The 26,202-nt window shown below is 41.9% G+C and overlaps 3 protein-coding genes across 5 annotated transcripts in view; 1 reads left to right on the forward strand and 2 right to left on the reverse strand.

Moving 5' to 3' along the window:
• The window catches only part of RAB2B (RAB2B, member RAS oncogene family), a 17,528-nt gene extending 17,049 nt beyond the window's left edge, over positions 1 to 479 (reverse strand). Inside the window, exon 1 of one of the 2 annotated variants that reach the window (XM_007449515.1) lies at positions 117 to 479. In XM_007449515.1, coding sequence (XP_007449577.1) covers positions 117 to 162 — 46 coding nt within the window. In that variant the 5' untranslated portion in view covers positions 163 to 479. The remainder of the gene's footprint in view (positions 1 to 116) is intronic. The other variant, XM_007449516.1, reaches the window with a different exon arrangement.
• Positions 480 to 514: 35 nt separating this feature from the next.
• Positions 515 to 15,741, forward strand: TOX4 (TOX high mobility group box family member 4). 2 transcript variants are annotated; one of them, XM_007449513.1, is made up of 9 exons: positions 524 to 572; positions 783 to 851; positions 7,938 to 8,180; positions 9,299 to 9,559; positions 9,902 to 10,132; positions 11,759 to 11,839; positions 12,211 to 12,954; positions 13,940 to 14,103; positions 14,960 to 15,741. In XM_007449513.1, the coding sequence occupies exons 1-9, from the start codon at positions 567 to 569 to the stop codon at positions 15,018 to 15,020; spliced, it is 1,860 nt and encodes a 619-aa protein (XP_007449575.1). In that variant the 5' UTR covers positions 524 to 566; the 3' UTR covers positions 15,021 to 15,741. The 2 variants fall into 2 exon arrangements, with proteins under 2 accessions (XP_007449576.1, XP_007449575.1); XM_007449514.1 differs by lacking the exon at positions 783 to 851 and having other exon boundaries at positions 515 to 572; positions 14,960 to 15,192.
• Positions 15,742 to 16,196: 455 nt separating this feature from the next.
• Positions 16,197 to 25,954, reverse strand: METTL3 (methyltransferase 3, N6-adenosine-methyltransferase complex catalytic subunit). Its single transcript, XM_007449512.1, has 11 exons — positions 25,731 to 25,954; positions 21,077 to 21,294; positions 20,578 to 20,982; positions 19,470 to 19,645; positions 18,660 to 18,876; positions 18,241 to 18,428; positions 17,828 to 17,866; positions 17,538 to 17,646; positions 17,352 to 17,417; positions 17,067 to 17,179; positions 16,197 to 16,437 (listed from the first exon to the last, which is right to left on the reverse strand). Exons 1-11 carry the CDS (start codon positions 25,828 to 25,830, stop codon positions 16,326 to 16,328), a joined length of 1,743 nt encoding a protein of 580 aa, XP_007449574.1. The 5' UTR covers positions 25,831 to 25,954; the 3' UTR covers positions 16,197 to 16,325.
• Positions 25,955 to 26,202: the final 248 nt, after the last annotated feature.

A 26,202-nucleotide genomic window follows, 5' to 3' on the forward strand; every position in this document is an offset into this window, starting at 1 on the left:
CCGCCCCGCCCCCGCTTCACTTAATCGCCCAGCCCACTGAATGAGCCCCGCCCCCAAGACCCGATTTCGGTGCTTCGAATCCCCGCCCCAGCTTGAGGGCTGTCGCCCCGGGTTACCTGTGTCCCCGATGATGATGTACTTGAAGAGATAAGCATAAGTCATGGTCCCGTTTCCTCTGGATTCCGGGTCCGCCCGACTTCTACAGCCCTTTACCTCCGGCCTCTCTAGCCACTCAGTCTATCGACCTCCGGCCCCTCTAGCCCAGATCACGTCTCTATTACTCTCCTTCGAAATCCCCTTTCGGTCGGAGCGACGGTAATACCCAGATACCAGCTCCAGGGCCGTCTGTAAAACTCCTACCTGCCATTATCCCACCAAGCTCCAGGGGGCGATAGCTAGCCTTTCAGTGCTCTCGGCCTTCCCGGGCTGACTCGCAACAGCCCCACGGCGCTCCTTCCAATCAGCGGAGAGCGACGCACGTCGTTGCGGAAGTGACGGCAGTTCCGTGTCCAGTGGGGCGGTGGGAACGATGAGGGCACTGAGACCGTGGTAGGCGTTGTGTGAAGATGGAGGTAGGCTCCTCAGAGTTAGAAGGCTGGCGAGAGAGCGTGGCTAACGGGGTTGAAGCAGAGGCGGGAAGCCGGGCGGAGAGGCTGCTGACGGGAGGGGAGAGAGAGCAGGGTTTGGGGAGTGATGTCATCATGTCGGGGTCAGAATCTGTCTCTCCGAGCCAGCTCCCTGCTTCCCCTAACTTATCCCCGCGGCTTTCTTTTGGTTTCCAGTTTCCCGGAGGAAGTGACAATTACCTGACGATCACAGGGCCCTCGCACCCCTTCCTGTCAGGGGCCGAGGTGAGCACGAGCTGCCGACGCTGTGGGGGGGAGGGCGTGAGGCAGCGGCGGGGCCGGGTGGTGGGGAGGAGAGCGCGGACGCCAGGGGCCGGGTGTTGGGAACGGGAGGCCGCGATTGATGTTTGGAGAAAAGTGGCAGCTGCCTCCACAGGCTATGAGGACCATGGGGAAGGCCCGGGAAGCTGCTGTCATCAGAAAAGCAGGACGTTGGAAAAGACCGAACCTATTTCAGACTGATTCTGGATTGGAATACAGAGTGGAATTGTCTCCTTTCGTGGAGGAGAAATAACTACAATAATCTTGGGAGATCGCAGCGGGGAGAAGATGTTTAAGCCAAAGAAATTTGAGAGCGGGAAGGAATTTACCTACCAGAGGTTAACTGTGGAATGTGTTCATTTTTAAAACATACTCTGTTGAAGGGGTTTTTGTTTCATTTAAATTTCCTACCCAGTGATTTTTGGAAAAGTTAATAGTTATGTTTACTTACATGGTGTTAGCTTGTTTTGCTAGTGACAGGATGAAAGGAAATAGTTGCCAGAAAACATGAAGGGAGTTGAGTAGACCATGCATTTCTTTTTTTTTTTTTAATAAATTTATTTTACTTATTTTTGGCTGCGTTGCGTCTTCGTTCCTGCGTACAGGCTTTCTCTAGTTGCGGCGAGCGGGGCTACTCATCTTTGCAGTCCACGGGCTTCTCATTGCGGTGGCCTTTCTTGCTGTGGAGCACGGGCTCTAGGGTGTACGGGCTTCAGTAGTTGTGGCGTGCGGGCTCTAGAGTGCAGGCTCAGTAGTTGTGGCGCACTGGCTCAGTAGTTGTGGCGCACGGGCTTAGTTGCTCCGCGGCATGTGGGATCTTCCCGGACCAGGGCTCGAACCCGTGTCCCCTGCATTGGCAGGCAGATTCTCAACCACTACGCCACCAGGGAAGTCCCTAGACCATGCATTTCTGTTTGCCAGTGACTCGGAGTTTGGGCAGGTTACTTCACCCTTGTATGTCAGTTTCCCCAGCTGTCAGATGGCTGTAATAATAGTTTCTTATGATGATGTGAAGTAGAAGTAACGATCATGGTGAGGTCCTTTAGTATTCGTGGAAGAGTTTTAGTTGAAATATTGTCGTAAGTGTGTATCATTTGCTTAGGCAAGGCAAAAGAGTAAGATGGAACAGAAAAATAAATTTTTCGGTCTTTGAGAAACTGAAGTCTTGAACTTTTTACTATCTTTTGAGGATTTTAGTTTTTTAAAAAACGTTGTGTAAACCATTTGCATCAGTGTTTTGTATCTAGAATTATCAATTGCTGTTGAATGAACTTATAACAAAATTTAATGTTTACATGGATGAGAATTAGATTGGCAAGGAGCATTTGCTGCTTTTTTTAAACTGCTTTATCGTGATTACTATTCATTATTATTCTCCTAAGCCGGGGAAAGTGTGAATCAAATAAGCAGCAAATTTAGAAACAATATAAAACAAAAATCTGTTTGATGCTTTGCTGTCTCTCTGCTAGTTTCTTCTGAGTGATATCTCCATGGTTTAATTTCACTGTTTGGAGTGCTGTAAATTTCACATTGGTCACATCCACATGAAAACGCATCATTGCCAGTTTCTTCTGAATCAGGTCTCCACAGTTTAAATTTCTTTTTTTTATATTTATTTATTTATTTATGGCTGCGTTGTGTCTTCATTGCTGCGCGAGAGCTTTCTCTAGTTGCAGAGCTTTCTCTAGTTGCAGCAAGAGGGGGGCTACTCTTTCTCTAGTTGCGGCAAGCCAGGGCTACTCTTTGTTGCAGTGCTGGGCTTCTCTTGTTGCGGAGCACGGGCTCTAGGCGTGCAGGCTTAGTAGTTGTGGCTCGCAGGCTCTAGAACACAGGCTCAGTAGTTGTGGCACATGGGCTTAGTTGCTCTGCGGCATGTGGGATCTTCCGGACCAGAGCTCAAACCCGTGTCCCCTGCATTGGCAGGCAGATTCTTAACCACTGTGCCACCAGGGAAGTCCTTAAATTTCTTTATTTAGAGTGTTGTAAATTTCACACTGGGCTCATCAAGAAACTTTCCGGGTTTGAGTCTATCCTTTGGTTTTGCTTTTATGACTTTAAGAAATGTTTTAAAAAACTATTTTGCCAAGAAGCTCATAACTAAATTTCAGTGGATTCCTTTAGCCTAGAGCCCTGTCAGTGTTAACATTTCTCCTTGTCATTACAACTTCTTCACCTTTCTTTCCCCTCTTGTTTGTTTGGTTTTGTTGTTGTTTCAGTTTTTAAATTTGTTTTTCCTTTATTTCAATTGGTTTGTGGTTTTTGTTTTTTCTGGTCTTACTGTGAGCCACCCCAAATATGTCTTAGAACTAGATAAAGGTAATTAAAAAATTTTTTTTTCTTTTAGAAGAGTAAGTTTTAGAGTTTTCTTGCAAGAAAAAGAAATGTCCACAAAAGTAATAACCATAAAAAAGTTGAAAAATTGGACTTCATTGAAATTAAGAACTTTTTTTTTTTTTGGTTGCACCATGCGGCTTGTGGGATCTTAGTTCCCTGACCAGGGGTCAAACCTGGCCCTGGCAGTGAGAGCACTGAGTCCCAACCACTGGACTACCAGGGAATTCCCGAAATTCACAGACTGGGAGAAGATATTTTAATATATGTGTCTGGCTCATATTCAGAATATATTCAAATTCTTCTGCAGAATAAAATAAAGAATCCCATTTTAAAATTGGCAAAATATTTAAACTCGCACCTCAGGGCTTCCCTGGTGGCGCAGTGGTTAAGAATCTGTCTGCCAGTGCAGGGGACACGGGTTCGAACCCTGGTCTGGGAAGATCCCACATGCCATGGAGCAACTAAGCCCCTGTGCCACAACTACCGAGCCTGTGCTCTAAAGTGCGCAAGCCACAACTATTGAAACCCACGTGCCACAACTACTGAAGCCCACGCGCCTAGTGCCCGTGCTCTGCAACAAGAGAAGCCACCGCAATGAGAATCCCACGCACTGCAACGAAGACCCAACGTGACCAAAAATAAATAAATTTTAAAAAATAAACAAACTTGCACCTCACAAGAAAGGATATCCAAATTTCCATTAGGCGTATGAAAAAGTGTCATTGTCATCGTCACTCATTAGGGAAATACCAATTAAAATCACAATGAGATACCATTTCACACCCATCAGAATGTTGAAAATTTAAAAGACAATTCCAGGAGTTGGCAAGGATATAGATAACTCTTAATCATTGCTGGTGAGAGTGTAAATTGATTCAGCTTCTTTGGAAAACTAGCAGTATCTACTAAAGATAAACATATACCTACCCTGTGACCTGGTAATTCCACTCCTTGATATATACGTAAGAGAAATGAGTGCATATACTAACCGAAACATGTTCACAGCAACTTTATTTATATAGCTAAACAGTGGAAACAAAACCAGATGTCTATAAACTGATAGATTTGTTAAAAGGAATACAACACAGCAATAAAAAAGAATGAACTACTAATAAATGCAACCTGGGTGATCTCAAAAATATATTACTGAGTAAAAGAAGCCAGACAAAAAAGGGTAGACACTATAATAGTTCTTTTTTTTGAGGGGGGTGGCGGACGGTGCACCTCACAGCATGCAGGATCTTAGTTCCCTGAGCAGGGATCAAACCCGTGCCTCCTGCAGTGGAAGCGTGGACTCTTAACCACTGGACTGCCAAGGAAGTCCCCATGAGTTCATTTTTTAATGAAGATCAAGAATAGACAACACTAAACTATGCTGATGGAGATCAGAATACTGCTACCTGTTGTGGAAGGGAGGGAGTATTGACTAGGAAGGAGCATGAGAAAATTTTTTAGAGTGATGGAAATGTTCTGTATCTTTATCTGGGTGGTAGTTAATTGGGTGTTTACATATGTAAAAATTCATTGGGCCATACACTTAAAATTTATGTGCTTTACATAATTTTATGCCTCAGTAAAATAAGAAATAATAATAATTTTTTAAAAGTACATGTCCAGAGAGGAAGGCTTAGCATTTATTACAGCATTGCTTGAGATAGGAAAGCTGTATAATCTGAAGGGAGTTTAATCTTTTTGTTTCTCTTGTTTAGGCTGGCACTTAAATAATGATATTGTGCTTTGAGCACTCTGGGGAAATAAGTTATAAAGATAACTATCCTTAATTAGGAAAAGTAATCATTAGAACCAGTTAATGATTTCAGGCTGAATAGTTAAAATTTTCACTACTGTATTAGTTTTTAAGAACAATTAAACTGTTTTAATAATCTGTACTACCGGGGTAATGTTGAATAAATACGTGTTTGATTAAAATAAATTTCCTTAAAATGAATAATCTACACAAGAAAGTACTTAAAGAAATACTGGATTGTGTGTTTTGATATAGAGGAATGTGAAAAGGTAGGGAAATGGTATTTTTTTATATTTTGGTTCTCTCAGTGCTAAGCATCCTTGCTTATAAAGTGTAATTCCCAAACTGCTCTCTTCCTCATAAAGGCCTAGGAATTTAACAGAGAAGGAAACAAAAGCTGAGTTGAGAAGGTAGTGCTATCATGTTCCTATTTCCACCTTCTGTGTCCAAATCATTTAGTTTTACTTTAATATTTGCTACAGTTTTATCTTTATGTTTGACAGTCTAGAGTATGATTTAGTTATGTGGTGAATCCACTAAAATAAAATAACTTTAGATATTGGATTTATCTATAATCTTACAGATAACTTGTGGTAGTAAAAGATTTAGAGTAGATCTCTATTCTAGTATGTGTGTGGTTTACCTTTCTGTATTCTTGATCATTACCATTATTTTACTCTTCTTTTTTAAAGGAAGAAACAAAACAAAATAAAAAAAAAAACACCGTTAAAGCCACAGATACTGAATAACAAAGCTGTTTCCACATTCGGGGGGGTGGTACATAGAAAGAATGTCTTGTTAATTGGTTACTATGGAATCTCTAGATGTCTGGTTTTTTAGTGTGCTTCATGAGAGCGCTCCAGATAGTTTATGAGGGCTGGTCCTTTGCAGAACAGTGGTCTCCTGTTTTGGATATGAGTTTTTATTCTTTTTTAGTTCTCATCAATAGTATCATTTTCATATCTTGGCAGAGTTGCTTTTTTATTTGTTGTGGTAAGCAGAATAGGATAGTCATTTTTTGCTTTACTTTTGCTGTATCCTCTTAAAAAATTGTATACCACTATTATACAGCTATTAATGTAGTACAGTAAATGTTTCCCCAGGTCCTTTTTCCTGCCCCTGTAACTTTTGTTTGTTTGCATGAGAATTTGGTAAAAATCTTTGTACTCTTCTTCCTGAAAAATGAGCACATGGACTTAAACTGAAATCTCAGAAAAAAATCATGGACCTGAAGTTAACAACTTCCACACAATAACAAAAATGAGTTGTGTACTGAGAAAAGTTCAGTTCTTGGGGAGAGTTTTAGTTTTTCCTAAAGAATTGTCTGCTCCCGTGCTCTTTATGTATATGCTCCTCTCATGTTATATCACAAATTTTTACCATACTAAGTAAAATAGTACTGCTCTTGGAGGAGGAAAATATAGAAATGAAGCTATATACATATCTTTTTGTCGTTTAGGAAACTTCTCTCAGTGTGATGTGATTTCAGAGAAATCGAGCATTTCACAGACATATTCTCCCTAGTTTTACTAGCTGGAAATATTCTTTCTAGCAAAATTTTAAAATGGTGATATTAGTGAGATCCTTTCTGGGTTTGGAAAAATCTTGAGGAATTCCTAAAGAATGCTTTACTTAATCATGAAAAAAACCCCGAAACTGTGGGTACCTATTTAATTTGATCTGAATCAGTTGGTATTTACTGTGCCATGTGACAAGGTTGATAGAATTTAAAGTTTCTAAAATTCCAGCAATCTGTGGTAATTGGTTGGGGCAGGTGGCAAGTTAATAATAATTAGGATATTAATATTATCATTAAGCAGTTATATATATCAGGCCATGTGATAAAGTTTTGTATACTAAATCCCATAAATCCTCATAATAACCATATAAGGAGATTACCATTACAAGTCCCATTTTATAGATGAGGAAAATCCATTCAAGGTCATATAGTAAATGGCAGAGAAGGGACTTGAACCCAGATCTCCGTGACACCAAAGTCTCTTGCCATTATTAATGCTCTATTGCTGCCGATGCTGCCATTTTAGTTTTTTAGTGTCAAAAGGAACCATAACATTTAATGTATCTTAGGTCAGACATTGGTCTGTTAGCTCCGTGAATTGTGGCCTCATTCAGAATAGAAATAGTATATTATTATTGTAGTTGGACTCAGAGGAAGGGTTTGGGTCTTCAGCTGGAATAATCTTTTTCTTCCTTTCTCGCAGAAAGTCTTGTTCAGAGCAAGACAGGAATGTGTTCAGGAACTGTTAGAGAACCAGTTTGCCCTCTGGCTATATCTCTTAATGAAGGTTTTTCTCCTCACTATTATCCTTATCTTAGCATTGTTGGGTTTTCCAAAAATCTTGTACACATGAGAATCTTATTTGTTGTTAGTATCATGATTTCTAAAATGGAGAAGAGGTAGGAAACTCTTAAGTGCATATATTTTAGATGGGCATAAAGTTCCCATGATCCTTTTAGGATCTGCTTCAAAGGAACCTAAAACAACAAAGTATAATTGTCTGGTTGACATGAATTTCTGTGGTCTAACAGTTCAGGTGTAGTAAGTATGAAATAACTGCTATCTATTAGAATATTTAGAGAGATTTTAAGCATCATAGCTAAACAGGTTATAAAGGTTGGGTCCCTGCTAATGGTGCTGAAAGAATCATTCATTAGACCAATAGGCAAAATAGTTTAGGACAACCAAGATGGTAAAGATAGAAAAGAGAGAAAAGAACTGAAAATTGTGATTGATGTTGGCAGCCTTGTACGTGACATATGGCCAAGGATATGAGGAAGAAGATTTATTTCTAAATTAAATAGGTCCTAGGAAATTGATAACAGAAATAGGATCCAGGCCAAAAAGAGGTACACTGAGAATCTCCAGTACTCAGCCATGTTCTTCACTTAGCAGTATGCAGTTCCTCCTCTTCCCACTAAGTCTTTTTCCCTTTTTTTCCTCCCTACAGACGTTCCATACACCAAGCCTGGGTGATGAAGAATTTGAAATCCCCCCTATCTCCTTGGATTCTGATCCCTCACTGGCTGTCTCAGATGTGGTTGGCCACTTTGATGACCTGGCAGACCCTTCCTCCTCTCAGGATGGCAGCTTTTCAGCCCAGTATGGGGTCCAGACATTGGACATGCCTGTGGGCATGACCCATGGCTTGATGGAGCAGGGCGGGGGGCTCCTGAGTGGGGGCTTGACCATGGTAAGGGGCAAGACATTATCAGGCTTACCCAAGCTCATGGGCATGGTGTTAGGGGAGACATAAGTAACTCTATTCCCTGCTACACTTGGGTAGTACTTATTTTCCATTCTTCTGGCTAAAGGCTCACCAACAAAGACCTCGTTTCCCCTGAATAAGTGAGATGTATCATCTGAATCAATTTTACTTGAAAACTGGTTTAAAATTGTAAAATGTCCAGTGTTAACCCTGAAATGAAAATGATTTATTGGGATTTTTCTTTTTTTTTTTTTTGGGCAGTACGCGAGCCTCTCACTGTTGTGGCCTTTCCCGTTGCGGAGCACAGGCTCCAGACGCGCAGGCCCAGCAGCCATGGCTCACGGGCCCAGCCGCTCCGCGGCATGTGGGATCTTCCCGGACCAGGGCACGAACCCATGTCTCCTGCATCGGCAGGCAGACTCCCAACCCCCGCGCCACCAGGGAAGCCCCGATTTATTGGGATTTTTGAAAGAAGTTTTTTCCCTACTACTATGGCTTTCATATCCTAGGATTCAAGTGTGAGTGTGATTGCTGGCATGTTGAGGGATGTATTCAAAAAACTGTCTGAACCAAAAGTATTAATTGTGGATTAGTATGTGTTATAAATCAGTGTATTTGGTCTTCTAGCACATCTCATTACTAGCTCATCTTCACACACTATACTTGATGCCAAACATCTCTAACATTGCCCTTATGCACTCTGATTTGCCTGTGTATTGCAGCTTTAACAGCCGTTATTTAGGAGGGTACAGGGAGAAAGTTTTTCATTCCCCTGTGTGTCATCACTGTCTCTAGATTACTGAATAACTTACTTGCTCTTTAAATTAACTTGTCCAAGATTATGACTTCTTTGGTTATTTTTAGTTATTTTGGAATAGGCCTTTGAGTACAAAGAAGTGACTTAGTACTCAATTTGTAATTTCTGTACTTTATTAAAAAGCTTAATATGTTTTATATGTAGACAGATTATTTGATGTTTGTTTAAATGATGATACTTTCTGGGTAAGCAGTGGGTTTATAAATTGTCCTGAATTCCGGTGGGGGGAAGGGAAGGGTAGTGTTTTTTATATTTAGTGTTTAATTAGTCCTTGTGCTTCTCTCAGGACTTGGATCATTCTATAGGAACTCAGTATAGCGCCAATCCACCTGTTACAATTGATGTACCAATGACAGACATGACATCTGGCTTGATGGGGCATAGCCAGTTGACCACCATTGATCAGTCAGAACTGAGTTCTCAGCTTGGTTTGAGCTTAGGGGGTGGCACCATCCTGCCACCTGCCCAGTCACCTGAGGATCGTCTTTCAACCACACCTTCACCTACTAGTTCACTTCATGAGGATGGTGTTGAGGAATTCCGGAGGGTGAGGCATTCCCTGCCAAAATCAAATCTGCCATATTATTCTGGGATAAAACTCTTGACCTACAGATCCTACTAAGTATTCTTTACTCCTGCCCTGCTGTCTCCTCTGCTCTTTTCTGGGTTTGGGGTCCTGCCTCTCTATTTATAGTTTATAACGCTCCTTCCAATCTCCATTCTTATTGGTCCTCACATACTTTACTGTCTTAATCCTATTGCCTCTACTTTTAGCATTTCTGAGAATTCCATTCATGTGACTAGTTTACCCCATATAAAAGTCCTTTTCTTTCAGTTCTCCCGACATGATACTTCTCTTCTTGTAATTCTCTCTCTTTCCCCCCAACAGCAACTTCCCAGCCAGAAGACAGTTGTGGTGGAAGCAGGGAAAAAGCAGAAGGCCCCAAAGAAGAGAAAAAAGAAGGATCCTAATGAACCTCAAAAACCAGTTTCAGCATATGCTTTATTCTTTCGTGACACACAGGCTGCCATCAAGGGACAGAATCCCAATGCCACTTTTGGGGAGGTTTCAAAAATTGTGGCTTCCATGTGGGACAGTCTTGGAGAGGAGCAAAAACAGGTGAGGAAATAACAAGGAACTAGTGGTTAGTGAATGTTCAAGTTTTAACTTTCTTATGTGTTATTTCATATCAGCTCTTTGTTAATGGCATTCAAGATCATCCTTCGTCTTAAAAGTTGCAGCCATACACTGAATCCCAAATACCCACCTAAAAGTTATAGGGAGTTCCCTGGTGGTCCAGTGGCCAAGACTCCATGCTCCCAATGCGGGGGTCCCGGGTTCAATCCCTGGTCAGGGAACTAGATCCCACATGCCACAACTAAGACCCGGTGCAGCCAAATAATATTTAAATATTTAAAAAATAAATAAATAAAAACAAATTTTAAAAATTATTATAAAAAACACTGAATCTAACTTTCTATGCCTTTTTTTTCTATCTGTAAAATTAGGCTATTCTTTGGTGAGTTGCATGCTGTAGCTAACTCTAAAATCCACAGCCAAGTTTGAATTTTTTCATTGGCCTCATATAAACTTGAGAACTATAGTTAATCTCCCTAAATTTAACCTGGATTAAACAAATGAAAATTGTGATACTACATGAATATAAGATACAGTTGAAATTGAAGATGGCTATAATTGTCATTACCCTACACTCCCCAGGTCTTCTTATTTCTTAACCACTGGACCACCAGGGAAGTCGCCAATTTATTATTTCTTATGATTCTGTAAATTGGTTGGATGTTTTTCCTGGTGTTCTTACCTGGGCTCATTCCTACAGTCGTACCCAAACAACAGCTGGTATGGCTTATCAAGATGACCTTGCTCCCGTGTCTGGCAGTTGGTGCTACCTGTTGGCTGAAATGCCTTGGTTCTCTTTCACATGGTCTCTCATCCTCCAAATAGGCTAGACTGGCTTCTTTTTTTTTTTGGCGGTACGCGGGCCTCTCACTGTTGTGGCCTCTCCCGTTGCAGAGCACAGGCTCCGGACGTGCAGGCTCAGCGGCCATGGCTCATGGGCCCAGCTGCTCTGTGGCATGTGGGATCTTCCCGGACTGGGGCATGAACCTGTGTCCCCTGCATCGGCAGGCGGACTCTCAACCACTGTGCCACCAGGGAAGCCCTAGACTGGCTTCTTTACACTATGGCAGAGTTAGAGCAGTATTCCAAGAGAACAAAAACAGATGTCCCCAAGTTCTCTTTTTGTCAATTCAGCCACATTCTAATGGTTAAAGCAACTCACAGAGCTAGCCCAAATTCAAAGGAATGGGAAATAAGTTTCGGCTGTTGATGAAAGACTAGGTATGCGGCACAGGAAGAATTCTTGTGGCTATCATTGCAAACAGTTTAGCACATTCCTTAAGGGAAAGTATACTGGTTAGACACAATCCCAGACTAAGCAGACTACTCATCTTATTGGGGGTCAGGATTTGTTCTGGTTACACAAGTGTGAGCAAGGGTTGCTGTTGGCTTTAGAAGTGTAGCTATTCTGCAAGCCTACTGTTGATTGGCTGGCTTTCAGATGCATGGTCACTGGAAAGTCTGCCATGGTGGCTCTCTTGATTACTAGCTTTCAGGAGTTGTCAATATTTAGACTGAGATGAATTGTCTTTCATTGATGAATAATGTAGGATTATCAGTCTTTCCTAGGAGTTTGTGGACTTTCTAAACAGTCTGTCTTTCATGCAGGTATATAAGAGGAAAACTGAAGCTGCCAAGAAAGAGTATCTGAAGGCTCTGGCTGCATATAAAGACAATCAAGAGTGTCAGGTAAGAAGATTGGGGTAGGTGGATATTTAAACCAATAAAAACAATTTTAAAGCTGTATATTAGCAATTATAAGAAGTAAATACCACCAAAAACCTGTGGAACCTATTAACAGTATATAGTTATTAAAAGCTCAAAAATATGTAACAGGTTTCCCATTTGTTTCCATCATAAACCTTGCCAAACAGTCTGAGTTTATTTTCATTGTTTACTTTAGCCAGGCAGACACATGGCTGCTCTTTTTTCTTTCTCTTCATACCCTCCGCCCCCCCAATCTGTGATGTACCTTTTCTTGGGAGGTGATTAGAGTGAGTATGTCCTGGGGAAGAGAATAAATCTCCTGATATATTTTTTTTTTTTTGGTCTCCTTTTAGGCTACTGTGGAAACAGTGGAATTGGATCCAGCGCCCCCATCACAGACTCCTTCTCCACCTCCTGTGACTACTGCTGAGCCAGCCTCTCCAGCAGCAGCTTCAACAGAGCCCCCTGCCCTGTCTCCTTCCATTGTTGTTAATTCCACTCTTTCATCCTATGTGGCAAACCAGGCGTCTTCTGGGGCTGGGGGTCAGCCCAATATTACCAAGTTGATTATTACCAAACAGATGTTGCCCTCTTCTATTACTATGTCTCAAGGAGGGATGGTTACCGTTATCCCAGCCACAGTGGTGACCTCCCGGGGGATCCAACTAGGCCAAACCAGTACAGCTACTATCCAGCCTAGTCAGCAAGCCCAGATCGTCACTAGGTCAGTGCTGCAGGCAGCAGCTGCAGCAGCAGCTTCCATGCAATTGCCTCCGCCCCGACTACAACCCCCTCCATTGCAACAAATGCCTCAGCCCCCGGCTCAGCAGCAAGTCGCCATTCTGCAGCAGCCTCCCCCGCTGCAGGCCATGCAGCAGCCCCCACCTCAGAAATTTCGAATCAATCTACAGCAGCAGCCGCCGCCACTGCAGGTCAAGCTTGTGCCTCCGCCCACTCTAAAAATGCAGACTGCCTTGGTTCCACCACCTGTAGAAAGGAGTCCGGAGCGGCCTGTGAACAGCAGCCCTGAGACCCACACAGTGGAGGAAACCTCTCCTGAGACAATCTGTGAGATGATCACAGATGTAGTTCCTGAGGTGAGCCTCTGTTTTCAAGTATTTCCTCTAGACCAGTGAAAATGTGTAAGCGTTTTTGGTTGATCTAATAAAAGCAGGGGTTGCTACTAGCATTTAATGCCTGGTACAACTAGGCGTATGAAATATCCTGTCAGTTCCCTGCAAGATACTCTGTAGAGTTCTTGGTGAGAAACATTAAGAGGGCCTCCTATCCTAGACTACTCCTTAACTAAGCAGAAGTAATACGGTAGTCAACTGAAGATATATCCTAAGCATAGAGTTGTTTTTCAGGTGTCTTACCCAAGGATCCAAAGCTTTGGAGATAAATCCTTCCATTTCTCCCAAACCTTGACTGCTTGGCTTGATGTTTTTAAGTAAGGGGATGGGTAGGGAATACAGGTAGAAAAATTCAACTGGTTAGTATCATTGACTCTTTTCAGAAACAAACAGATGCCAGTTTACCCTAGTTTTAATTTGTACCTGACCAGTAGTCATTTTGAAATATGGGTCTGTTTGTGACTGTAGTCCCACAATGAAGGAAGCAGTCATTTTAAAGAAAAATACCACCCACCCCACCCCTGCAAAACCAGGAAACTATTAATCTCTAAGTTTTTTTCCTTTTTGCTAATGGCACCACATTTTATCTTCTTAGTCTCTGATCTTAGTTGAGGTGACCCAACCTCTATTCACATTCTATTGATTTGATATTTTCAGAGGAATATTATTCAACTGTAGAATAAAGTCAGTGATAGGTAAAATTAAGATTAAACACTAGCAGTATGGCAGCATTCCCCTTACAGGAAGCATCTTCATGTCAATCTGCATGGCAAAATTCTAAAGCTGGATATAGAGAAGACCAAGAACTCACCTTCTTTTGGAACTGTACCCCCATCTGTGAGGGACTGTAACATCTGTTGCTCCATTGGATCCTAGAGTTAATTTGACTAGCTGGCTAGCTAGGTAAGTAGCAATCCAATCCATCTTTGGTGCTCTCTCCCTCTCACAGGTTGAGTCTCCTTCTCAAATGGATGTTGAATTGGTGAGTGGGTCTCCTATGACACTCTCACCCCAGCCTCGATGTGTGAGGTCCGGCTGTGAGAACCCTCCCGTTGTGAGTAAGGACTGGGACAATGAGTACTGCAGCAATGAGTGCGTGGTGAAGCACTGCAGGTGAGCTTACAGTTCCTTCTTATAATTCAAGTATGACTAAATTAACTGTGTCGGAAAACACAGTAACCCTGAGCATATAATCAGTACCACCTTACCTTTGGTAGAGTAGGTTGCTATATACATCTGATTGCAGAAGCTACTAGAGAAGTTCCCCTGCTTAAAAAAAGCTCACATTTGCCATGTAGATAAAGATGACATAATGAGCAGTTCACACTTTTCAGTTACATTACCTCTGTGTGTGCTCTTTAAAAATATGACACATCGGGCTTCCCTGGTGGCGCAGTGGTTGAGACTCCGCCTGCCGATGCAGGGGACACAGGTTCGTGCCCTGGTCCGGGAGGATCCCACATGCCGCGGGGCGGCTGGGCCCGTGAGCCATGGGCGTTGGGCCTGCGCGTCCGGAGCCTGTGCTCCGTGATGGGAGAGGCCGCAACAGTGAGAGGCCCGCGTACCGCAAAAAAAAAAAAAAAGACACATCAAGTTGTTGGTGACTGAATCTTAGTTTAGCTTATCTCCTTAGTGCAAATCAGACCTCTTAGGGAATTAGAATTTGAGAAGGAATGGATAGGTGGTAAGTAGCACAATAAGGTGCCAAGTATAGGGGGGAGGGGAAGAAGTTCTGAAGATTTTGCCCATTTCCCCAATTTTCCTGAGATTGACCTACATCCATGAAACAAGGCATTGGTATTTCCTGTCTCAAATCCTCCAAAGTAAATTAGGATTGCCTATACTTCTGACTTTTAGGCCCACTGCCCTTATATTCCTATTGGGTGATATATGTCAACCTATTTAAGACAAAGTTTAAAAAGAATATATCTAGGCTGTAATTCTGAGTTTGTATCTTTTTCTTTCTTAGGGATGTCTTCTTGGCCTGGGTAGCCTCTAGAAACTCAAACACAGTAGTGTTTGTGAAGTAGTCCTGTTCTCCAAGCCAGTGAAGACTTACCTGCTGGGGACATGTCCACCGAGCCTGTTTTTAAAAAGACAAGCTGGGCTTCTGGTAGTGCCTGATCTCAACCCATGATGGTCCTTTATGTCCTTCACGTTTCTCCCCTTTTCTCTCTCCTACAGGGTCCCGGCTATGGAGCAGGGCCATTGAGTTTGCTGGAATTGCTTTTTACTTTCACGTACAAGCAAAGATATCAGTGATAATAACAGGGGAAAGGGTGAAGGGCATATGAACAAGCAGAACATAGGGGTGGTGGCTAGGGGTGGGGAATTGTTTGAGGAAAACTTGTTGGTATAATTGTCATAGGACTTGCCTAAAATACTATTAAAATGATAGGATAATACTCAGCTTTGAGCCTAGGAGAAAACATCACTGTGTGCATCCATTTTAAAGGGGCTAAAAAAAGGCTGCATTAAAGGTTACCTCTTAAACAGGGAACCATTACTATCACATCTGCACATTAATTACTTTGAGAACAAAGGTTTTCAACATAGTAAGCACACTGGGCATCACCTAGGAGCGTCTTTTATTTATTTCTCTGCGATATTTCTGTAGTCAGTGCTCTTCCTTATCTTAGTTATCACAGTTTATGAGTGCAAAAGGCAGAACTCTACATCCTTAATATATGAGGTTTCACCAAAGTCTAACGAAGTTGTGTCCACTTGTGTTTGATGAAGTATCTTTTAAAAGATAGGCCAGAGGTGTTTTCACTTATATAATATATAGGCTAATTCTCTGCATACTCTAGGCACTTATTTAAATTTAATGTAAGATGTGCTTATTTCACTTTTCTGGAAGTAAACGAATAATAGACTAGCAAAGCCACGTAGTTGTAACAGAATAAGCAACGTTTCGAGCATGATAGCCCTAGTGATGATAATCTTAAATGAAACTCAAATCTTACCTTGAGAAATGTTGTCCCAGAGAACCCCCTTCTTGATTACCATGTTTACTAGCACTAATTGCTAATCACCTTTGATCCTATACAGTATAATCAATATTTTAATGTTTTTCATGCATTCATTTAGTTTGAACCCTTATAGCAACCCCATGAGGTAGGTAATATTCCCAGTTTACATATAAGTAATCATACTGAGAGATGAGTTACACAAGATCACACACTGTTAAGTGGCAGAGCCAGAACTTGACCTCGAAATCCCAACTACAATACAAAGTTTTATTTAAATAAGGAAAAAAACCTATTGTACAAATATTACTCTTCAGGTGCAGCCTGCAGAGCCATGGCTATGGATGCTTAGGTTTAGAAGTACTTCTATAGATTCTTAGGTTTAGAGATGATACCATCTGGATACCTTTGCTTGAACCGGGCAACCACATCTGGGTCTAGTAGGTGGATCCCATCCAGTTGGTTTCCAAGGGTGATCCTGAAGCATGGGGAAAGATGGGGCAAACCAAAAATTCTGGAATTTAAAGGCTTAATACTGTTAAAAGATACGTACTTTTTATTAAGACTGCCTATCGTCTCATTGAATATTCGTGCCAATTCTTTTAAAAAGATCTTACTATTAGTATAGTATATGGTAGTATGGATGGTTAGAAATTGGGCACAGATTCTGGTGTTAAAAAAGGCTGGATCTGTACTAATTAAGGGTTAATAACTTATGTTTAACCAGGCCTACTTCACAAAGTTGCTGCTGCCAGTGAGTATCCTTTGGATTAGTGAAATGCTAGCAGCATGTCTTTTAAAGCTCTACTGACAGAATGAAAGATTAAAATTGTTGACAGATTACACAGATTCTCAGTAACCACCAGGGGGCAGATTCAGTACATCCCATAGAATAACAAGGATCTTTAGGTTGTAACAGTGGAGACCTTAAGAGCAGTGGTTTAAATCTTAAAAACCTGTTGGGTTCCCAATGAATGTTGGTTGCTTAAGAATCCTCTGAAGCCCATTTATAGACTAGTGGAATGTGAGGTGAAGCTCTACTAACTTCTGTCCTGGACCATAAACAGTTTTGCCCTTGGGGGCTCGCATGTTCTCTGGTCACCTTACCAGTTCGGTTGCACATTGTGTGGTCGTCCAAATAACTCAATCTTGCGAGTGCCAGGGGACAGTCTTTCAATCATGCCATAGATTTCATCTGGTTTATGACTAGTGGAACGAACCTAGGAAATAAAAGCTCTAGCTGCTTTTAAGTTACCCAAGATTGAAATTCTAGCCCTTTCCATTTATGTTTATGATCCCAATGAGAAAACCTGGGATAAGAATATACCTGACTAGAATAACTGATAGCAGTTTTAAAATGTGGATCTTTGGATGCCTGGGCAAAGTACATACCTCAGCTACGATCACATCACAATCCAGACCCTGGTTGAAGCCTTGGGGATTTCCTTTGACACCAACCTGCTCACCAGAGAACAGATTACCTTATGAAACCCCAGCATTTGAACTGTTTCTCAATAAGCAATCAAACAATTCCTATTTTTTGCTCCACCTATTGAATTGGGCCCCACTGCTGCTCACCAAGCAGTGTTCCTTCCCATGGTTCAACCAATGACCTGTGCGGCCTGTCCGAATGATGCGTTGCAGTTGATTTGTCTTCACCCAGATAATTTCATCTACCCGTTCGTAACTGTGGGGTATAAGAAAAAGAATTAGATCTTTAATCAGGCTTTCACAGTTTAGGGGTGGTGCCATCTATTCTACAGAGTCAAGGAATCACAGCATACTCTGAAAGAAAGGAACACATATAAACTACAGTAATTATGTACTTATTTCCCTCAAAAGAAAGCAACACAATGATCGTTACTTACCCCCAGAGGTTCAGACATTCTCTGCCCAACTCCATGGCCCTAGAAAGAAAGAAAGGTTAAACAGCTATTTCCATGCCCATATTTCTTCTCCCTTCAAGATATATGTGTTGTTTTCAGTAGACATTCAGTGAACATGCGAGACACCATTAGGGCAACAGAATGGATCTAAGAATGAAAAAATAAAACAGTATCTATTCTCAATGACCTTACCTTTCACAAGCAACAAATGTGGAGTTACATAGAATTCATGTGTCATTTGTGTTATAAAACAGGCATTAGATCTCAGTAGGTAAAAAAGGCTGACTCAGTTATATATTTAATAGCAGGGCTAGGAAAACCCAGGATTTTATCCCCACCCAGTACTCACTCTATACTATATCTGCCCATACCTACATATCTTTGAACTGCATTACCTGCCTGTGACCCAGAGGAAGAGAAAGCCATCATCCTGCAGTACTGGTATGTTGAGCCTGCGCATCTCATCATCTGTCAGGGTCCCATAGGGCAGCTCCATGTGAATATCCCAGGGTGGGTCAGCCATCACAACTGCAAACTTGCCCAAGATACTGACGTCCAGGTAGCGGATATCACAACAGATCCACTGCATGAGGTGGTATTTGGTCATCTTCCCTTCCTTTACTCTTAGATTCATGGCCCCAGTCCCTCTTTTTACATTTGATTTTCCTATTCCCTTATATGCATATCTATCCCACTCCATTCCCAATCAGCAGGGCAGATTGGTGATTTATGTGCCCTGCTTTCCTACATGTATGGCTACCCTACTAAGATAAAGGTCCTTAAGTTGAGGTAAGTTTTCTGAGCAGATAGGTACCTGAGGTGGGAAGAGTCGATCTGCATTGGAGTCACCTCCAACGCTCTGTGTAAGGGCAAGCTCCTGGCTTGGTGTATGGTCTTTGCTTCCAAGAGCTTCAGAATCCATGCAAGCGTCAATTTCATAGTGAACATATTTGCAGGTATCCATGTGGAAACATGTGTTAAGGAAAGAGCAGTCACCTAATGACTCATCGGTGTGTTTATTGATGATCCGTCTGGGGAAATAAAAAGGGAGAATTGGAATCAAGATGGTGTTCCAGTTAGATGCCACAGTTCGAGGTCCAAATTGTTGCAAAATTTCTAATCTTTCACTATCATTAGAGCTGCCTCCACAAGTTTTCAAATAAGGAAGGCAGGTGACATTAAAATCTGTAATTTACACTAAAGAAGAGTTTTAATTCCTCTCTGAGCAAAGAGTTAACTTCCTTATGACAGGAAGGAAGGGCGTGCTAGTTAGAGCAGAATAAAGCACCTACCTAACAGCCCAGGTTCCTGTTTCTCCTAAGATCGTCCTTCTTCCAGAGAACTTTAACTTTCACTGGGGCTCGGAGACATGTCTTGCTATTGCAAGAACAGAGGGGCATTTTTTTCTTTAAATCTCACATCGTTTTGGGAGTGCAGCCTGTATTCCCTCCCATAGAACACTACTTCTGAGAGTGTACCTTCAGAGTCTGGAAGTCTTAGACAAATCATATTAAAACCACTTAATAACAGGATTAAAGACAGAAACCCAATAACCGGAAGAAATGTGCTTAAAAAGAATGTCTGCTTCTAGGAGACCCATCCGACCCCCTCCCTCCCAAAAGACCTGAAGTGCAGCTTGCGACAGGGCCGGTCAGCATCACTGGCTTTCATGCACTCCTCCTTGGTTCCATAGTCACAGAACTCTTGCACTTGAGCCCGACCTCGTGAGCGAAACTTTTCAACTATGGATTGTTCCTTGGCTGTTGTAGTATTCAGTAGCTCTAGGATCTCCTGACTAACCTGTGACAGAAGAAACCTTGGTCTTAAAAGGGTTTGTAGATAAAATTAGCCCTTAAACCACCTCTGCAAATTCTACTTGACATCAATGTCCTATGAGGGGTCAATAGACTAATATGGGAAAATTGGAGCCCTAGGAGAAGAGATGTGTCACGGGTTTAGTCCTTTCTCACAAATGTGCATTTGGGATGAAATTAAAATATAAGAAGACTGGTTCCTACTGCTAAGCATTAAGCTAAACTCCCCTCCTCCAGGAAAGTATTCCTTCCAACCAAAACCACTTAACATTTATTAGGTATTGAACCAAGGCACAGTGCTAAGCACTTTATGTTTAGCTCAGAGCCTATGCAACAATTCTATAAGCAGGCGGTGGGGGAGCGGTAGGAAATGGATAACTATTGTTATATTTAATATATTAATATTTAATAGACTCAGAAACCACTACAATGCCATTCCACATTGTACAATCAATTTCCATAATTATTGGTCCGTATGACTATCTTCCAGTATTCATCCCCTCTATTACTATATCTGGATTCCTCTTCTCAAGATCTGATGATTCTTCCAAACAGATATAATGAAAAAGATTCTCTAAATCAGAGTTTCCCAACATTGGTGCATCGTTTACATTCTGGGCCAAATAACTCTTTGTCGTGTGGAGGTTGCCCTGCTAAGACTGTAGGATGCTTTGCAGCATCCCTGGCCTCTACCCACTCGATGCCTGTAGTGCTCCCGTGCTGTGACAAACCAAACATGTCTCCAGACATTGCCAAATGTCCTCTGGGGATTGTGAGGGGGGTAAAATCATCCTCAGTTGAGAACCACTGCTCTAAACCCTGAATTCTAAGAACTGCTCTTCGCCCTAGGGGTAAATTCCTCTCAACCAAAGCTAAAATTCAACGTACACGTATGAAAGCATTTCCATCTACCCCTACCTTCTTGCTCTGTTGTTCCTTAGTAGATTGTTGGTTAAGAAGGCTCTCTATCTCCAGATCAACATCTGAGGCAGCATGTTTCCTTGATTTCTTGGTTGGCTCCTTGGCTACTTCTGATGCTGAAGAGGCCAAACCAGAGGCCAAAGAGCTAGCAAAGGCAGCTACTGTGGTCGAGTCCTGTTCTGCACGCCGCTTCTGCCCTGTGATAGTCCCTGCTACCTCCCCAGAGCCCTTTTTTTCTGCCACAGCCCCCATCATGGCAGAGAGCTTGGAATGATCAGCATAGGTCACAAGAGTGGGATGTGCATCATCTTGTAGGAGACCTCGCTTTACTTCAATCAACTCCTGAGCTGCAAACTTCTGTAGGAGGCTTTCCACCCCATCTTGAGTGGCAGGGGCATCTGGCTAAGGAAGGAGGGTGGGGGGAAAGCATTAAGACACTGACCAGAACTGAAGAAAAACAGTGGTAGTTTCCAACCTTGTTTTATCTGGTCATTACCGTGGAGATGGCAAGACGGATGGACACAGCATCAGTGGGCAATGTTAGCGCCAGATCAGAGAGGTGGTGTAGCAACTTCTTCTCTAATTCAGGGTCTGTAGCTAGTTCAGGAACTGCTGAAGCTGTGCTGGGCTTAGGGGCACCAGAAGTGGGTGCAGTAGGCACTGGGCTGTCACTACGGAAGGTTGGAGACAGTGCTGCCTCTGGATTCCGAAGATCTAAGAGTGAAGAGAAATGAAAATGAAAAAGGCCAACCATTGTCAATGTATACATTCCTCAGGAGTCAAGTTCTCCAGCATTCACAACACACAGTTCTTTCATTTCATGAAGAAAATTCTCTGACCAGATTTAGCACTAGATACCCTTTATTAAATCACACTCAAGCATTCACTGCTTTGCCAAGAGAATCCTGGATTTTCTGGGAACCACTTACCTTTTCTCTGTTGGGTGAGAGGTCTTTTCCTAATTCCTTTCCTTGCTGTGCTTCAAAGAAATAAATTAGCAGCCTGGTAGATTTAAATGTCCATACCACCTCCCTTTAGTCACTCTAAAATGACAGCTGATATAATCAACCTGTAAGCCAGGAATATTTTCAACAACCTACACTGTGATCAAATCTTTTTGAAGAATTGAATTTGAATGAATTAAGGCCACTGGACATCAGAGGGTATAAAAAATGACAGTAGGGCTTCCCTGGTGGTGCAGTGGTTGAGAGTCCGCCTGCCAATGCAGGGGACACGGGTTTGTGCCCCGGTCCAGGCTAGGCCCGTAAGCCATGGCAGCTGAGCCTGCGCATCCGGAGCCTGTGCTCCGCAACGGGAGAGGCCACAACAGTGAGAGGCCCGCGTACCGCAAAAAAAAAAAATTTATGAAACTGCTGAAGCCCTGGTCACCAATGATATTTCTTGACTGTATTTTTATCACTTACTCTAGTACTTCACAAGCTGGGTAGCCAACATAACCTTAAGAAGAGTTAAGAAACTCAAATCGGGACAAAATATTACCTTTGGGAGAGCCTATTATCTGTGATTATTTAGTTAAAATACAGATGAAATATTAAATATTCAGAACCTGTATTGGAATTCTGTTAAATACTATGTAAGTGGGCCACTAGTTTACATTTAGAGATATTCTGGTTACTTAGAAATTTCCACTCTAATGGAACTAACTTTAGTAAAATTTAACTCAGAAGTCTAAGGAAAATGGAGCTGAAGTATACCAAACACCTTGCGGGAACAGTTACATTTTAGGAAAATAAGTTATACCCTACATGGAAAACAGACTCCACAATTCCATACTAGCTAGAAATGTTAAATAATTGCAGAACTTTCTTTACCTTGCTTATGTATGATTCTTTTATGTTCTGCTGAATCTCAGACTAGAACTTTTTTTTTTTAAAACATAATCCTATTTATTTATTTATTTGGCTGCATTGGGTCTTCGTTGTGGCACGCGGGATCTTTGTCGTGGCACACAAATACCCTAACAGACATCATCTCACTGAGGAAAAGCACTGATTTTGCTCCAATGTTAATGTCAATAAGTTGAAAATGTACTTTTTATAATTAACCTGATACTACCAAGAATATAATATAAACATTTCTTCTTCTTACAGAGTTTTCACTTTCTCTGGTAACTAAATTTATATGTTCTTTGAGTCATGTGTAATTTTTCTTAAAGTAAGCAAGAAGTCTATGAAAAGAACCACTTTAAACATACATTTTCAATCCCTGGAACTGGATACAGACATTTCTTTTTTTCTCTTTGGTTATCTGACTAATCACTTGTTTTAATACAGTTCTTTTAAAAAACCGCCTGTAATTCTGGTTATGAATCCTTGTGGTAGAAACACCTCCTAGGAGTATTCTTTTAATGACATTCAGGACACTGAAGCTGAAAATTCCTTTTTAAAAAATACTTTTTCAGGTTATTGGGAGGAGAAAGCTCACGTTTAATATTTTGGAAAAAATCTAACAGCTGATTAATGCAACTGTTATTTATAGATGGGCTTTAGCCACTCTGTGAATTCCATGAAGTCACTACAAATTTGGGGGAAAGACTCCAACGTTTTATCATTCTTAAAATAGGTCACTGGCAGAAAATCATTAGGTATCCTTAAGCTCCAACTCCTTCAGAAAGTATTTGTTCAGTTATTAATTCAGTATATTTACTGAGTGCTTCCATTATGCTGGTAACTATGCTGACACTCTGCTTCTAATCTAATGAAAAATTTAATGTGTTGGGCTCAGCAAAGGAATACTTAATACTTGAGTTTATTCTTTGGTTAAGAGCTCCACTGAAGATAAATAAAATACTAGCTTGAAGACATAAAAATATGGCCAGTCTACTAACTTGCTGTCCCTAAAACATGTCAACATCTATATTCACATCTTAAATCCCATTGATGAAATATACTGAGCAATTCACATATTTACTATGTGCTAAGCCTGGCCAAGTTTATTTTGTTTCAGTTAAAATTAAGTAAATATTTATTGGAAGTGATAATCCTCACTTCAAAAATCTGTACTTTACTCTATGGAAAACAGTATGGTGGTTCCTAAGAAAACTGAAAATAGAATTACCATATGATCCAGCAACTCCACTTCTGTTATATATCCAAAAAAGCTGAAAACAGCATCTTGAAGAGATATCTGCACAGCCATGTCCACAGCAGCATTATTCACAATAGCCAAAAAGGTGGAAGCAAGTATCCACCAGGGGATAAATGGATAAACAAAATGTGGTATACACATACAATGGAATATTATTCAGCTTTAAAAAGGAAGGAAATTCTGACACTTGCTACAACATGGAGGAACCCTGAGGACATGCTAAGGGAAATCAGTCAGTCACAAAAAGACAAATACTTTATGATTCCATTTACATGAGGTATCTAGAGTAGTCAAACTCACAGAAACAAAATAGAACAGTGGTTGCCAGGGCCCGGGAAGAGGGGAGAATTGGGAATTATTGTTTAATGGGTATAGTTTCAGTTTTGCAAGACAAAAAACTTCTGGAGATTGGCTGCACAAGTGTGAATATATATACATCACACTATCAACTATACATTTTAAAATGGTTAAGATAGTAAATTTTATGTTATGTGTATTTTGCCACACTTTAAAAAAAAAGTTGTACTTTAAAAATGCCCAGCTAACAAAGGTCTCCCAATGATTCTTGGTTCATAGTATTCTGCATTCATTAATGACACGAATACATTTTGGTTTACTCAATATCCTTGTCTTTTAACATTAACCTCAGAAGTAAACAATTAAGTATCAGATTTCAGTAATGCTATAAAAATCTAGATGTGGTAAGAAAATTTTTATTTTCTGTGAGAAAAGAACTGAAAGAAGAAAAAAAACTTTGCAAATGGCACAAAGTTTGGTTAATACCAAAGTGTGGTTAATAACATGGAGCAGTGAAGTGGAATTTCTATTAATTAATCCCTGATAATATGACTTGCACTTCTTCCCCTACTTAACCCTGCCCTCTTACCTTCCCTTTAATTGTCTAAGTCCTACATAGCCACAGAGACCAAATTCCAAGTGCCAACTCTTCCCTGACGCCTTCACTGGCTAAACTGACTCTTGTTACTTCTACCTTCACTGTACTCATTGTGGAATCGATTCATTTGACATTTTACATATGTCATACTGTATTTCTGACCTTTCCTTTATCCCCAACTAAATTTTAAACTCCTTGAGGGCAGGGACACTGTCTTACTTATTTTTGTCTGACTAGACTCGTGTACGCTGTAGACACTCGATAGATGTTCATTCATCATGGTATAAGAGTCCTGCCAGGGCATCTTCTAGTTCCAAGGGCCAGACTACAAGTGCATGGACCTAATATATATTTCAACACGAGATTTACAGACGGACTCGAGTATACTGATATACAGTGGAACAAGCTACCACAAGAGCTGTAAGGATTCATTATCCTTGTAGATCTTTGATTTGCCTTAGATAATTCAGGGCTTGTGCTGGGGATGTGGTATGAGTAGCACTTAATCTTTTGAGGTTCCTTCAAGTTTTAAGACTGTAACACAGTGGACAACGGGAGGGGAGAAAAAGTTTAAAAACAAATGTTTTCAGAATCCTGCTCAGTGTGTAAACGTCTAAGACAATGCCAGTTGCTCTACTCGTTTAGCAACACCGAGTGCTAACTCTGCGAGGGCCATTGAGCTGGGCACTGTGGATATAAAGGTTCCATACTTGCTCTCACAGCGCCCCGAGTCTCAAAACACATGACCACTAAAAAGCAATTGCTATAACCGAGAGAAGAACAAAGCGCCACGGGAGTAACTAAAAAAAGGGACTTGCTGCTTCGAGGGATCGGGGGCTTAAAGGCCTAGCAAGTGAGACGCTCTCACAGACTCAAGAGGAGTCAACCTGACGCGGGGAGGCGGAGGCTTCCGGCCGGGGAAAGCGGAACCGGCGGAACCAGGGCCCAGGCTGGGAAGGAGCCGCGACTACTTTCAGGAGGGTGAAGCGTCTGTGCTGCTGAGGTGGGGGGAGAAGAGCACCAATGTATGAAGCCTTAAAGAAACGGCCGTTTGGGGAAAGGCACCGACTCGGGAGCTGTGTTTTTCTCCAGGGTTCCCTCCAGCCCTCCCCGGCTAAGGCTCGGCCCCAACAGTCCCGCGCCTCACCCAAGTGCCCCGAGTCCTGCTTCCGCCTCCGCTGCAGCCTCTCCCGCAGAGAATCCAGCTGCTTTTTGTGGGCCTGGATAGAGCTCCACGTGTCCGACATTTCGGTCTCGCAGCCCAGACACGTCTCGAACCAAGGGCGACTGCCTTCCACCTCTCAGCCCTAGTTCCAAGAATTATCCAACTCTCATGCGGACACCCGAAGCCTAACCGGAAAGAGATCCCGGTCACCGGACGGAAAGTCATTTCCGGTTTTGCTCTGCCTTTGAAGCTGAAACGAGAGCCACCTTAAGTGTTGGCGGGATGGCGGGTATGTTTTCTATGGGAGTTCTTTCACGCTTCCGGGTGAGGTGAGGCTGTGGTTGCCATGTTGGTGCCTGGCAGAGCTGCCATGTTGCTTATAGCCGCGCATGCGGCCATGTTGAATATTAGGAAATGAGTTCGAGTCGTGCTAAGGCAGCGCACGTGGGGCGGC

This window comes from Lipotes vexillifer, unplaced genomic scaffold (genome assembly GCF_000442215.2).
Source record: "Lipotes vexillifer unplaced genomic scaffold, Lipotes_vexillifer_v1.1 scaffold1093, whole genome shotgun sequence".
Taxonomy (NCBI): Eukaryota; Metazoa; Chordata; class Mammalia; order Artiodactyla; family Lipotidae; genus Lipotes; species Lipotes vexillifer.